Source organism: Staurois parvus, unplaced genomic scaffold (assembly GCF_062004578.1).
Source record: "Staurois parvus isolate SC_StPar_1 unplaced genomic scaffold, SC_StPar_1.0 ptg000682l, whole genome shotgun sequence".
In the NCBI taxonomy this organism is placed as follows: Eukaryota; Metazoa; Chordata; class Amphibia; order Anura; family Ranidae; genus Staurois; species Staurois parvus.
Genome location: NW_028318478.1, coordinates 7,414,665 through 7,430,839, shown reverse-complemented (window position 1 = coordinate 7,430,839; position 16,175 = coordinate 7,414,665). Strand labels below are relative to the sequence as shown.

General features: G+C 40.6%; 1 protein-coding gene across 2 annotated transcripts in view; it reads right to left on the bottom strand.

The window, feature by feature from the left end:
• OTUD7A (OTU deubiquitinase 7A) overlaps positions 1–16,175 on the bottom strand; it is a 336,988-nt gene that overhangs the window by 38,869 nt on the left and 281,944 nt on the right. For both annotated transcript variants that reach the window (XM_089652433.1, XM_089652435.1), the window contains 2 exons: positions 6,055–6,182; positions 3,268–3,417 (listed from right to left, as the gene is read on the bottom strand). In XM_089652433.1, the coding sequence (XP_089508559.1) occupies positions 3,268–3,417; positions 6,055–6,182 (278 nt within the window). The remainder of the gene's footprint in view (positions 1–3,267; positions 3,418–6,054; positions 6,183–16,175) is intronic.

The following is a 16,175-nucleotide window of genomic DNA, read 5'->3' as shown; positions in this document are numbered from 1 at the left end:
GGAAGGAATTATACACCACTGTCAGTGACAGTGGAATGAACTGCGCCTCATCACTGGTGTCAGTGGAAGGAATAGTGCCTCGTATCAGTGAGAAGAATAGTATCCGAGGGCCAGATAAATGCAAGCAAAAGGCTGCATTCGGCCCACAGTCGGCATTTTGGAGACAATGGGTTAGTGCATTAGATCCTGTTCATATGGTGTCATTATTCTGTGCAGTTGGTATATTCCTTTTAAAAGATTTAAAGACCTTAACCAGTCCTTAGATGTGGAAAGGGACAACATACTATATTGTCAAAAGTATTGGGACACCCCTCCAAATCATTGGATTCAGGTGTTCCAATCACCTCCATGGCCACAGGTGTATGTTATTATTGTACACTTGTAATGCTATGGAATCCATTACTAACCCACTGAGCTTCTTTGCTACACATATGTTATGACAATTGACAGCAAGAGAAAAATTTTCATGTCTATTTTATGTTTGTTTTTTTAACCACTTGCCGTCCTGGGCAATTTTGACATTTTTCACGTGCATGTTAAAATCAGGATATTTTTGCTATAAAATACCGTAACTCAAAACCCCCAAGCATTATATGTTTTCTGAAAGCAGAGCCTCTGGAGAAACAATGGTGGCTGTTGCAATTTTTTGTTACACGATACTTGTGCAGCTGCAAATTTTCAGATAAAAATACATTTAAATGAATTTTAGTGCATACAAGTACAATAAAATAGACAATGTTTTGGTAAAGTTTAAAAAGATAATGTGGAATTGAGTAAATAGATACCAAACATGTCAAGATTTAAAACTGCATGTGAATTCACCTGTGAAATGGCGACAAACTATATTACCTAAAATTATCCATATGTGATGTTTTAAAATCCAAAGCCTTTACAAATGATCAGTTTAGAGTTAAACAGGAATCATAAATTCAATCAACTTTATTGCTATCACAAGGGGTAAAAAACACTCCTTGTGATAGCTTGGGCAGTGACAGGAACTCTTCATGGGGAGATCCGTGATCTAGTAGAGCCCTGATCCCTTCTCCACCCTCCAAGACAGCTGATCAAACAGAGATCACTTTTTTTTAAATTTCATTTAAATGTATTTTTTAGATCTCTAAACTTTACTGCTGTCGCAAAAAGGAGAAAAACACCCCATGTAATAGCTTGGGCAGTGACAGGTACTTTTTACGGGGAGATCAGAGATCTATCAGACCCCTTATCCCTCCTCTGCCCTCCAAGGCATTGGAATCCTGACGTTAATCAAACGGCCGTGCATTCAAATCTGCCATAACCTTGCCTATTGTAATAGTATGTTCAATAACATTGCTTTAAGACTACACTCTCTGTGCACATTTCAAGTTAACGCCTTACTCTAGCTAAATTTTCGTTTTAAGTCTTGGAAAAAGTGGAGAAGAGTTAAAATTTCTTTTTGTAACCTCACTGAGATTTGTCCTCACTTCCCTTCCATGTGACTGCCACACAAAGAATGGGGGCAGTGGCTGTCACTGGGACAGAAAGGTAAAGACAGAAATAGAAACTTTGTCAGAAGATCTAATCTTTCCCCACTATACTAAAATTAGTTTTTTACAAAAAGGAGGGAACCAACCGCAGGGATCAGTCAAGGGAGCCGGCCCCGCCACCTGCGCAGACTTGATTAGAAGTGGGGAGAGTTGGCAGCAGTCGGAGACATGTCCAAGAGGAAGCAGGCCAAGCCACGATCGGTGAAAGGTTAACCTCTAATATTGGAGGAGAGATAGGATGTATCCAAGTACCTAAGACCATTTATAACTTAACGGTCTACATCATCTGGTAAGGGGCCCTCTAATAGTGTCACTTGGTGGTGGATGAGCACTTTGTTCAGCAGGACGTTGAAGTGTGGGGACACTCTTCATATAATTTGGATTGAGAAAGGACTTTGCTTTAAATTTTTTTCCCTTTGGGACTTTATATTTCACTTATTGAGATATATATATATATATATATATATATGAATTTAATTCCTTGGTGTATGTTTTATTCATATATAGGATGCTAATTAAATACACTTGATATTAATGCGATTTAGCACTGCTTTTTATATTTTTATTCTAACTACTGGTATCACAATTGCTTATTGGCTGCTTTTTCTTTTAAACACTCCAAAGCAGATTTTGTTTACTTTTATGTTCTTACTATTTTGTCTGTGTCCCACATGCTGAGTTTTCATCTCACTTACCGTCCTGACAGGAACTGACTAGCCAAAGGGAACTCACATGGCAATAAAAACCTGACAAAGGCTCTATCCCTCGCCTACTCTCCTCCACATAATTAAAACGTTTCACTAGAGTTGGGCTTTACAACAGAACTGACCCCCCCCCCCCAAAAAAAAAAAAACTCTGACAGGTAGGGTTTTTCTGACAGAAGAGATCCTATTGGTGCTTCTCCCTGTCTATTAGAGGTAATGCACATGTAATGTAATGTGTATTGTTATTTAGAGCACCCCCTGTGTGGCGCGATGATGTGACTCTCATGCGCATGCATAGGAGTGATGTCATTTCTGCCCAGCCATTCCAGTAGCTGAACAGACCAAATCCAGAAGGGATGCCAAGAGAAGATGGGAGCACCCGTGACAGCGGACAGCTCTGACAGACCAGCGCTGGAGGGCATTGTTTGACAGGTAAGTTTGCCATAATGTGCTAATATACAGTGCATACTAGCACATTATGGCATAAAGCTCCAGGGGGTGGGGGTGGGGGACACTTATAATAAAAAACAAAAAAAATGCAGAGTCTAAGTCCACTTTACCTTCCAATCTTAAGATTGTAAGCTCTAACAAGCAGGGCCCTCTGAATCCTCCTGTATTAATTTGTATTTTAATTGTACTGTCTGCCCTTTTGTTGTAAAGTGCTGCATAAACTGTTGGCGCTATATAAATCCTGTATAATAATAACTGTAAAAATGTACACATTCTTGAGATGTTCTTTTCAGGCATACAGAATGACCACAAACAAAAAAAACTAACATGAACAAAAGCATAAACTACAATTGAAGGCATAATGCACACCTTTCTGTAGTATTTCTTCCTTAGATAAAGCTTAGGGACAAAAAGTGTACTATTATCCTGGAAACCAAATTAGTCTATGAACAAATGTGAAAAAACGAGGTGTGGAAAAATGATAAATTAAGTCTCCATTCTACAGAAACTCTCACAGAATACGTAAACATATTCAAGGGATTAAATTATGTGGTTGTCAAATATTTTTAGCAAAGGATCGGTACTCCTACCTTGTTCACGTTGTTGATCTTTCTGCTCCATGGACACCAGTGCTGAAAAGTGAGCTTGATCATAGGCCAGGACCAGTGGTGAGCAGTGACATCTATTAGGAGGGACTTCAAGGGGTAAATAAATTCCACCAAATGGGATAGGTGCAAAGGCTGGAAAAGCAGAATAGATTTATAAATACAGTGCCTCGAAAAAGTATTCAGACCCCTTGAAATTTTCCACATATTGTCATGTTATAACCAAAAACGTAAACGTATTTTATTGGGATTTTATGTGATAGACCAACTCAAAGTGGCACATAATTGTAAAGTGGAAGGAAAATGATAAATGGTTTTCAACTATCTGAAAAGTGTGGCGTGCATTTGCATTCAGCCCCTTTCAGTCCTCCTGTGTGGGTAAATACAACTGCTCTGTGAAGCCCTCAGAGGTTTGGTAAAGAACATTAGTGAACAAATAGCATCATGAAGGCCAAATAACACACCAGACAAGTCAGGGATAAAATTGTAGAGAAGCTTAAAGCAGGGTTAGGTTATAGAAAAAAATCCCAAACTTTAAACATCTCACGGAGCACTGTTCAATTCATCATCTGAAAATGGAAAGAGTATGGCACAACTGCAAACCTACCTAGACATGGCCATCCACCTAAACTGACAGGCCGGGAAAGAAAAGCATTGATCAGAGAAGCAGCCAAGAGACTCATGGTAACTCTGAAGAAGCTGCAGAGATCCACAGCTCAGGTGGGAGAATCTGTCCACAGGACAACTATCTGGCCTTCAGGAAGAGTGGCAAGAAGAAATCCATTGTTGAAAGAAAGATATAAGTCGTCCCATTTGCAGTTTGCCAGAAGCCATATGGGGGACACAGCAAACGTGGAAGAAGGTGCTCTGTTCAGATGAGACCAAAACTGAACTTTTTGGCATAAAAGCAAAACGCTATGTGTGGTGGAATACTTCAGCAGGGACATGGAAGCTGGTCAGAGTTGAAGGGAAGATGGATGGAGCCAAATACAGGGCAATCTTAGAAGAAAACCTGTTAGAGTCTGCAAAAGACTTGAGACTGGGGTGGAGGTTCACCTTCCAGAAGGACAACAACCCTAAACATACAGCCAGAGCTACAATGGAATGGCTTAGATCAAAGCATATTCTTGTGTTAGAATGGCTCAGTCAAAGTCCAGACCTAAATCCAATTGGGAATATGTGGCAAAACTTGAAAATTGCTGTTCACAGATGCTCTCCATCCAATCTGACAGAGCTTGAGCTATTTTGCAAAGATGAATGGGCAAAAATATCACTCTCTAGGTGTACAAAGCTGGTAGAGACATCCCCAAAAAGACTTGCAGCAGTAAATGCAGCGAAAGGTGGTTCTACAAAGTTTTTCAGATAATTATTTGTAAATAATTGTGAAAAACATTTATCATTTTCCTTCCACTTCCACTTCAAAATTATGTGCCACTTTGTGTTGGTCTATTACATAAAATCCTAATTAAATACATTTATGTTTTTGGTTGTAACATGAAAAATGTGGAAACTTTCAAGGGGTATGAATACTTTTTCAAGGCACTGTAAAGCTGTGAAGCTATTTCTGTAGGTCAAATGTTATTTAAACAGTTACTAAATACAAGCTGCAAAGAAGTTTGGAGCTAAAATAACAAATTATCTGTGTTGGACATAACAACCAATCAGACTCCAGGTTTCATTTTCCCAGAAAAAGTTAGAAAATAAGAGCTAACATCCAACAGGCTGCTAGGGGCAGCCATATAGCAGGCATCAGTCAGCCCATAATTATAAACCTACATGTCTTTGACAAGAACAAGGCAAATTAAAGTTTCAATATTTAGCAGACAGGGAATTCCAATCGAAAGATATAAATAGGCCTTTTCACTGTATAACCCCAAGCACCGTCAGCTCAAATACATCATAAGCAGTCATTTCTCAAGGACAAATGCCTATCTATCTCTGTTCCTACATGACAAAGTGCCACATGCATTTTGGATAGAAAGATGGTTAGAAAAAATGTTGTTCTTTCTAATGAATTTTCTGGTGGTCAAAGATGAAGAACAAAGTTACAAGGAAAGTCACCTCTGTGATAAATGTAAGTACCGTTTCAAGGTAACCTTCATAATTCATGGTTATTTCAGTAGTATTGTCCTAAGCTCTTGACAGTCCACGTAATGTTAACTGTTGGGCAATGAGCCGAGACATCTTATTTCCAAACAAAAGCCCATGTGATTTCCACAGTTGGCCCAAACTATTAGAAAAGCCTTAGGATGATATTTTCTTTCCTGCAGCCATGGGTTGCAGGAAACAAAATTGCATGATTCCCCCATCAGCACAGTCAGTGTTGATGGAGGAAAGCCTCCCACAGAGCTATTGGGTTCTGCAGTTCTCTGTTAGCAGAACACGATTACTGCTAACAGCTATAGCCGCCAGCAGTGATTGCATGCTAGAATTCCGGCAGGCTGGTTGTACTGAAGTTGATCAATAAATTGACTTCAGTTCCATCAGCCTGCACATAGATGGATCGAATCTCAGGTGGTCCCTGCTGAACGGGTCCCTCTATGGCCGGCTTTACCTGATTCTTTCTTCAGTGCTCTAATCCTTTATCTTCTTGCTTCATCTTCAACTGCACAGAATTCACACTGAACTTACTGACCCTACTCCCACTCGATTCTAGCATATTTTTCAAGTACTCTATTGGAATAAATTTGTCTGTGATCTAATATTCTTTGCGAAGATTAACAAAAGGTTAAAGGGCTGAACAAAAAAACTGAAAATTTCTTTTACATGTACCTTCTCCTCCAGAGTCACGCAGCATCGTATCGGCCACAACAACTATTGGTCTTCTTAGTATATGAGCCAGGACAAAGACATGGAATTCTTCTAAACTTTCATACACTGGATCCTCAGCATTCTCCACTCTAGGGAAATATAATTAACAAATTCAAAAACATAAATAAATAGTGTTCTGTTTTTTATTGCCTACTATTTTTTTAAATGCTAATCAGTATGTAAAATCAATTATAGTTAGTCAATTGAGTAGGGGAGAAGTAACATTTTAGGATACACATACTTAGGCCCACTGTACACCCTATATCACATGTGATCTTGTATCATAAAATATTTTTTATGTGAGTATCACCTTCTGGATGCATGATGTTACTAAGATAGCACTTTTTAAAAGGCATTGGGAGTAAAATGAAATGCCTGCCACGTCTAGGAATACAAAGCATGAGACTCACTTTTTTCTCTGAGATTGCAGTGCTGGGTGACTGGGCAACTAATCAAACGTTCTTTGGCTTGTATAAATTCTATCCAGTGACTTGGAGCTTACATTCTTCTCTTTCATGGGTGAATGGAGCTGGGGGCGGGGGGCAAAGGGAAGGTAAGTAAAAGAAAACAAAGGGAGATGCCCTCAGCTAAGTGAACCTGCTGGTTTGCCCTGCATAGACAAAGCACAGGTTCACTTTAAATTAAACTTGCTGTAAAGGAAATATGCAGGCTGTCATTGCCAACCTACTAAAATGCTAGGTGTTTGCTGCTTGTCTGTGACACAGAAATTATTAAAGCCAAACAAGCAATGCTTTCCTAATGTGTCACCTGTAACCTGGACCTTTTAGTAACTATACATCTCTGCATAAATGAATTCCTGTCTTCTAACTATATATATATATATATATATATATATATATATATATATATATTCGTACATACACAGTGGAAATAAAAAGTCTACACACCCCTGTTAAAATGTCAGGTTTCTGTGATGTAAAAAAATGAGACAAAGAAATACTTTCAGAACTTTTTCCACTTTTAATGTGACCTATAAACCTTACAACTCAATTGAAAAACAAACTGAAATCTTTTAGGGGGGAAGTAAACATAAAAAATTAAAACAATGTGGTTGCATAAGTGCACACACCCTCTTATAACTGGGCATGTAGCTGTGATCAGAATTAAGCAATCACATTCAAAATCATGTTAAATAGGAGTCAGTACACACCTGCCATCATTTAAAGTGCCTCTGATTAACCCAAAATAACGTTCAGCTGTTCTATTAGGTCTTTCCTGGCATTTTTCATCCTACAGCAAAAGCCATGGTCCGCAGAGAGCTTCTAAAGCATCAGAGGGATTTCATTGGTAAAAGGTATCTGTCAGGAGAAGGGTACAAAAGAATTTCCAAGGCATTCGATCTACCATGGAACACAGTAAAGACAGTCATCATTAAGTGGAGAAAATATGGCGCAAAAGTGACAATACCAAGAACTGGACGTCCCTCCAAAACTGATGAAAAGGCGAGAAGAAAACTGGTCTGGGAGGCTGCCAAGAGGCCTACAGCAACATTAAAGGAGCTGCAGGAATATCTGGCAAGTACTGGCTGTGTGGTGCATGTGACAGCAATCTCATGTATTCTTCATATGTCTGGGCTATGGGGTAGAGTGGCAAGACGGAAGCCTTTTCTTACAAAGAAAAACACCCAAGCCGAGCTAAATTTTGCAAAACCACATCTGAAGTCTCCAAAAAACATGTGGGAAAATGTGTTATGGTCTGATGAAACCAAGGTTGAACTTTTTGGCCATAATTCCAAAAGATATGTTTGACACAAAAACAATACTGCACATCACCAAAAGAACACCATACCCACAGTGAAGCATGGTGGTGGCAGCATCATACTTCCGGGCTGTTTTTCTTCAGCTGGAACTGGGGCCTTAGTTAAGGTAGAGGGAATTATGAACAGTTCCAAATGCCAGTCAATATTGGCACAAAACCTTCAGGCTTCTGCTAAAAAGCTGAACATGAAAAGTAACTTCATCTTTCAGCATGACAACGACCCAAAGCATACATCCAAATCAACAAAGGAATTGCTTCGCCATAAGAAGATTAAAGTTTTGGAATGGCCCAGCCAGAGCCCAGACCTGAATCCCATTGACAATCTGTGGGGTGAGCTGAAGAGGGTTGTGCACAGGAGATGCCCTTGTAATCTGACAGATTTGGAGTGTTTTTGCAAGAAAGAGTGGGCAAATATTGCCAAGTCAAGATCAGGGGCGGACTGACAACTCATGGAGCCCCCGGGCAATAGGGGATCATGGGGCCCCTGTGTCCTTGCCCAAACTCAAAAAAGCCTATGAAAAAGGTACCAGGGGCATCTCATGGGGCCCCCTACTGACCCCGGGCCCTCGGGCAGTGCCCGAGTTTCCAAATGGTCAGTCTGCCCCTGGTCAAGATGTGCCATGCCGATAGACTCATATCCAAAAAGACTGAGTGCTGTAATAAAATCAAAAGGTGCTTCAACAAAGTAATAGTTTAAGGGTGTGCACACTTATGCAACCATATTACTTTAGTTTTCTTATTTTTCTCCACCTAAAAGATATCAGTTTGTTCAACTGAGTTGTGCAGTTTATAGGTTACATTAAAGGTGGAAAATGTTCTGAAATTATTTATCTTTGTCTCATTTTTTTCACATCACAGAAACCTGACATTTTAACAGGGGTGTGTAGACTTTTTATATCCACTGTATATATATTATATACACACACACGGAAGAGGCATGCAGAAGGAAACAGGGAGAAGGATCATGTCAGCCTCTGTATACCTCCTGTCATTGCTTGCCTTGGGAAAGTGTTCACAGTCGAGACAAGCTGTGGATATGAATCAGTTGTCTCTTTCAGACCTGTTGTCAGGTCAGCTGTGGCAGGACAAGCCGCAGTGCAGCAGTATACATAAAAATAATGGAATGATGTCAATGATGTCATCAGTCTGCTGTGTGCAGGTTGAAACATGTACCACTGTGATCGGATTGCAACACGATAACTTATTACAAAATAACAAACTGCAACAGAGGGCTGATTTGTGTCAGACATTTCTGAACACAGACACCAGAATTTAAAACACTAAGTAATCTCTGAACCAGCATCTCTGCCCAGGAAGTAGATATTGACAAAGACAAGAGGAGTGCAGAGGGAGGAGGGACATGTCGGCTTTTGCATTCCTCTTGCCATTGCTTGTCTTGGGAAAGTGTTCACAGTCAAGACAAGCTGTGGATATGAATCAGTCGTCTCCTTCAGACCTGTTACCAGATGTGGCAGGAGGAGGATGGACCTCATAACTAGGGCTGTTGAGCGGTGATTTGGCTGCAGTGCAGGTATACCTGCGATTTTCATGTGGTTTTCCATAGGCTATTAGGTCATGTATTTTCTAAAAGTGTATACCATATGCAGCATGCAGGATTTTAGGTGTTCCTTCAGAAAACGTGCCAAAAACGCATGATCCATGGGTTAATCACACAAAAAGCACGTGTGGTAGACAAGCCGCAGTGTGAAACTGGAATAAAAAAGCACTTAGAAACATGGGACAAATGTACTATGTATTTTGTTCCAGAAGGAACAAAAGTGTAAAAAACAATTATAATGATAGATCTTCTTTAAAGTGATTGTAAATGCTTTGTTTTTCTTTTTAAATGACAAACAAGTTTAAACTTACCTGCTTTGTGCAATAGAATTGCACAGAGTGGCCCTGAACCTCCTCTTCTCTGGTCCCCGCCGGTGCTCCTGGCTCCTCCCCTCTGCTGAGTACCCCCATAGAAAGCTGCTTTCTATGGGGGCACTCTTGCGTGTTTGTTTCTGAGCCCTGCTGTCTGTATCTATTGACACAGACAGTGGGACCTGGCCCCGCCCCTCCTTACTGGCTTTGATTGACAGCCGTGGCAGATCGCAATGGCTCATGCTGCCTCAGCAAAGACAGGACCAGGAAGTGATGGCAGAGAAGAGCTGCAGACATTATTATTATTACATAGGATTTATATAGCGCCAACAGTTTGCTCAGCGCTTTACAATATAACGGGAGACAATACAGCAACAATACAGTTCAATACAAGAGAGAAAGGAGGACCCTGATCCTTGGAGCTTACAGTTCAGACATGCACACAGCCCAGGTAAGTATGGGGGGGGGGGGGGGGTTCTCACTACGTGATTTAAAAAGCGAAATTCTCACCTGATTCACTTGAATGGGCTTCCCTATGCACATTTGTTGCCCAAAAAGAAGCTCCTGCAATTTTTTTGGTTGACAATTTTCATGTGATTTTTAAAGGCGCAGTTTGCTGCACTATTCTGCCGCCAGACAAACATCACGCTTAGGGTGCCAATAAACGATAATGGTACCCAAACTTGCATCGCGTGCAGCGATTGCCACGTGATTTGGCATCGCAGGCAGAAGCAATGTGACTCTTTTTGCGATTCCAAATCGTAAAGTGTGAATGGGGCCTTAGGTATAGCGTGTTCCATATCTTTATTATCATTTTTGGAAAGAACATTCAATCTACCCAATCCCTGTACTATGTTTTTGGACACGAATAGTAAACCCCTTCTGATGTGTACAAATCGTGACACGAATGGTTGCCACAGTTCAGACAATTTGTAATTACTCTTTGCTCTATGAAATAAAGGTCTTAGTCTGAACGGCATGTACTGCTGCAGCTGCAGAGGAAGTGTCTCTCTACAACCCCAAACAGAGAGCAAAGTCAACAAGCTTTATAAAGAAAAGCATCGTTATAGAATCTGCCCACAAGCAACAAAAGGGATTCGAAGAAATGTGGCTCCATAAGCAATCCCAGCACACTGGCCTTATTCATCATATACATCCATTAGTAAACGATTTATTTTTCCCATAAGGGTATGTCTGTTTTATAATAATGCAGAACAATATTCTCCGGAGCCTGGTACACTCTTTATTACAGTTAATCTGAGGCATTTAAAAATACATTTTGCTTGAGATTTAATGAATGCATATATAATAGCTGCTGCTAAGCTAATTCTTTCAAGCAAGTGCAAATTGATTCAGAAAAAAAAAAAAACAACATACAATCAGGAGGCAGATACTGAAAAGCAGAGCTGAGGCCAAGCAGGGTGTTTGATGGTAATCATGCTCCGCTGATTGCGTCTGAGGAATTCATTCAGCTGTTTCTGTCGCTGGTTTCTTCCTGGTCCTAAACAATTTCACAAATATTGTTTGTGCCGGATCTGCTACTGCATCTCTAACATCCATGCACTGAAAGCAGATGAAGATCGCCAATCATCGTGATTCTCTCTTTGCTCAGTACTGCCAACCCATTCTTCTCACCTCAGGTATCAAAATCAGCCCACTCAGTGCCTAAGTATGTTTTACTGATAATCAGGTTGGATAGGTAAGGCCAAATTTGAATTTTTACCAAAGAAAATGTATTTCTCCTTCAAAAAAAGATAGCTGATTTACAGTATATAGCTGAATATATTTTGCTTGATTGCTCACACAGATGCTGCTGGCTAGTAATTCTCCTAGTCCAGCAATCAGCTTTCCTACATAGATTTACACAGGAAAGTCCTACTTTGAGTCCAATCAAGGTTCTTATTTTAAATGAAGCTCTGATGAAGGGGGAGTTTCTTCTGACCCCTGAAACATGTTGGCTGTTTTTCTAGTGTAATGCAGTAAATTAATTTGGATTATTTTATCATTTGATCTGGCTCCTTCAATTGGTGCATGTTTTTTTTATATAATTCCTAATGTCTGTAAATCCAATAGAACACGAACTAATGCCTTTAAGCGTATTTGTAAAATTAACTGCATAGCTCAAATCAAAATCATAACTTTTTTTTAAAACAATAAAAATCAACACTTCGTAAAAAAAAACGAAACACCTAATATACACTTTTTTTTCAACATTTTGGATGTTGTGTTCAACAATCAGATAATTTGCCAGAATTTTACTGTTGCCATGGGCAAGGCATGGTCCGGATTATCACCTTACATTACAGTCCCTTACCTTCCTTAAGCAGGTATGTATCCCGTGTAAACAATTAAGGGTGCATTCACACGGGTGAATGCACTCACAGTCCCCCAGTGGGAGTTCCCGCGTTTCGCTGCCAGACACCATCTGCATCCTGGGCTGATTATTCACATGTGATCAATACACCAGAGATTACATGCAAGTGGGCCTGATTAGCTGCAGAAGCAAGCAGCCTCCTATTGCTTTCAATGGGGCTGCCTCTCACAATTGAGGGAACCCCAGCTGGGTTCTCGCATGCAATTGGACTGCCAATGTAAATTCATCCATAAGACTGCAGAATCTGATATTTTGCACTGTCTGGCTGGCCATACATTATACAATTTTCTCGAGAATTTTGCTTTAGATTTACCAAAAACCATATAATATGAGGTCAAACCTAAACAACACTTTCAACTGTATCCAATTAGGCAGGCCTTTGCACTACATAGTGGAAGGTATATCTAAAGGAAATTGGCCAGAAAACTGTAAGAAAATTGTATAGTGTATGGCCAGCCTTAGCAGGGAAAACAGTAGCAACAATTACTGTGGTGGAATAGTAACATTGCTAGAACCTATGCTTACTGCCGTTGGAGCTATGGGTCATTGTAACTGTTGTACTGGGTTAATCTTAGTATTTTAAAGCTTCTGATCCCAACCTATATTTGAACAAATCCCGAGCTTTGTTCAACCAGTTGCCTTGGCCTTGATAGCTAAAAACCAACACCAGCCTAAGTGGTCACTGTATTCAGCTTTTCTGTTTGCAGTTCATTTAAAATGTGCACAGGTAAAAACTCCAACCTCCACTTCTCCCCCTCCTAGATCGGTGGGCCTCAATATTAAGTCTGAGCTTGCAGAGGCTTTTTCACACTTACATAGTTACATAGTTGGTTAGGTTGAATAAAGACACCAGTCCATCCAGTTCAACCGGCTTGGGTGTGGGTGTGTTTATGTCAAAACCATATCCCATATCCCTGTATATTGTGTTTGTTAAGATACCCATCTAGAGTTGACACCACCGATTGTGAAGGGAGTTCCACATCCTTACCACTTTGACAGTAAAGAACCTCTTATACAGTTTAAGGCTAAAATGCTTCTCTTCCAACTTCACTGAGTGGCTATGTGTCCTCTTAAAGCAGTAGTAAACTGCATAAAAAAAAAAGAAAAGAAAAAAACTCTGCAAGGTAAAGGCATAATGTGTTAGTATTGCATTGCATACTAGAACATTATGAAGGACTTATACTGTAACTAAGCCCGCCAGTGGAGCGCTGTCACGGCTCCCCGGGGCTTCCATCTTCACCCGGTCTTCCTTCCGAGTTTGCAAGCTCTGGCCGGCTGACTGGCTGAGCTGCGATGATGTCACTGGGCCACGACTCAGTGCTCTGAAGGAACGGTATGGGCATGCCGTTCCTTCAGAGTGCATGCGCCAAAAACGGTTCACGTTTAGGAGATATTAATTTTACCTACAGGTAAGCTTTATTATATGTAAAGGCTTCCTACTATGAACTGTACCCACAATAACATCATTGCTTCACCACTGACATATAAGGTAAGCCTGCCCATGATGACAAGTGCTTTGCCTGCTGGATCACATTAATAAGGATAACTTGAACTTGATGCTTTTTGGTCAACCTTAAATGGCAATTGCAGGCAATAAGTGAAAGCCTTCATTGCACTACTAAGAATTCAGTAAACACAACAACTGTATTTAAAGTGGAAGATGAGGCTGAATATAACCTTATTCCATGTGTCAATGAATGGCTGCTGCAGGGGCGCCAACAACAAATGGGCCATGTAAGCCTCAGGGTGACGTCACAGCTTTGGGAATTCTCAGCTCCTGAATCACGTGACCGTACTAAAAAAGGCTAAGTACTCATCTTTTTTTATACAGTGTATGTAGGACTGGTAAGAAGATGGGGAAGAGAACATTTTTTTTAAATAGTTAAAGGAGAAGTACAACCAAAGCTGAGGATCACCTGTGACCCGTTTTCAGCCGACAGCGGGCTAAAGTCTGCTGTCGACTGCCGTCACTCAGCTGTACCAGGCTCTGAAAAAATCCCAGTTGGGATGCACTCAGGAGTCTTGACCAGCAGCTGACTCAGTCTCTCAACAAGCTAAGAGCCTGAGCCAGCCGCTCTCCACCCCTTCAATAACCCTGCGCTCCAGTGAGCACTGGGGAAGGGGGGGAGGGGGTAAGGCAGAGCAGAGATCCACTGACTGACAGTCACCTATCTCTGCTCAGACCAACAGGGAGAACTGAGCAATCAGCAATGTATGATTGCTCAGTTCTCACCCATAGAGCTGGTGGGGGAGAGATGCAGCATCAGATCGATGCTGCATCCACCTAGATAAGGATGATTTGAACAAAAAGAAAAACCATACTTCTCTTTTAAAATACTTTAAAGCTATATTTAACCATCCTTGGCTCCTACTTTCCCTGTCATCAGCATGCTAGTAAAATTGTAAAATTAATCTTTCCATTTTCTTTACAATCCTTTTTCCAGACTCAGTTATGTCATGCCACTGTGCTTCTCTATACAGGCTGGCAGGGAGGAGTTATGCAAATATTAAAAATGCAGACTGCCCTAGGTAGTGCCCACGCATGATGCTGAGACTTCATGATTGAAAGAACTGAAATCCAATGAATGAATGGGGAGGGAAAGACATAGTCAGGCTGGGGAGTTAACAATGAAAAATATACCCTCTTAATGAAAGGGACTATCATAGCAAAACATCTATGAGAACTCAAGGATGTAAAAATTCCAATAACTTTATTACATAACCATTAAAAAAGGACAATAAAAGTATAAATGTGGCTACATCAAATATGCATGAATTACACAGCAATGAACATAGATGATGTTCCTGACCATTGATGAGTATAGAGACATCCAAGGCTGGGGAGTTAGGAGCTAGATGAGGCTGGATGTCTTCCAGAAAGAAAATGAGAGGTTCTATATAAATTGTTGCAGCATCTAATGCTCACATGCAGAAGCTTGGAGTGTGTAGTGAAATCAGACTTAGCATCGTCAATGCAGGAGAGGAGCATGTACAACTGTGAAGGTAAGGCTGGAGCTCATCTTTACGTTTCGTTCTGATTTAAGTGCATTCACCTATAATGGTTATTTTGACCAAGACAAGTACTATTCTGCAGTCTATTCTACAGAAATCCTTCTGAAAACATAGTCCTGAAATCACACACACACACGACCTACTAGAGATGCTGAATTTTAATTTCTGCATCTACTATCTGTGGCACAGAGTGAAATCGAAAATTGCTCACAAAGCAGCACGTCTTCCAGTATGATTGTAATAATAACAAATTTTTATTCTAAGTAATTATGCCTGATTCACTGTGAAACATTGTTCGTTTATCTGATGAGCAGTTACTGCAGTGCTGTTCATTTTCAATTTGCAGTGCAGATTAATCTGTATGCAGTCGGGCTTCCCTCGACACTTGCGCAAATGTCATTGAAAAATATCTGCTCAATTCAATAGCTGCTAAATGAGTTTTACTCCAACACTCCTTGTGCTTTTAAAGTACCACTACCATTAACTCTCCAACATCTCGTTGTAATTCTTGGAAAGCAAAATATAGATTAGGTAAGGAAGGTTGTTAAAGAGAACCTGTCACATATAAATGAGAGACCAAGCATATTTTGCAATTCACTGATCAGACTAAAAGGTTAACATCTTTGTACAGCATCAGCATTCAGATTAATGTGAAAATGTAATAAAAAATAATGCTCTACAGCAGGGGCGGACTGAACATTTGGAAACTTGGGCACTGCCCGAGGGCCTGGGGTCAGTAGGGGGCCCCATGAGATGCCCCTGGTACCTTTTTCATAGGCTTTTTTGAGTTTGGGCAAGGACACAGGGGCCCCATGATCCCCTATTGCCCCGGGGGCCCCATGAGTTGTCAGTCTGCCCCTGCTCTACAGTAGCCTTTTGCAACCTTTTCCCCCTCAAAAGAACCCTTGAAATATTTTTAGGGTTCAGGGAACCCTTGCTAAAATGTATTCATTGTGGGCCAGAGGGAATAACGCTCTCTGTACAACAGAAGTCTATTGTCAAGTTGTCAAACAAGACTATTGGAAAACTTTCATTTGATCAACCACTC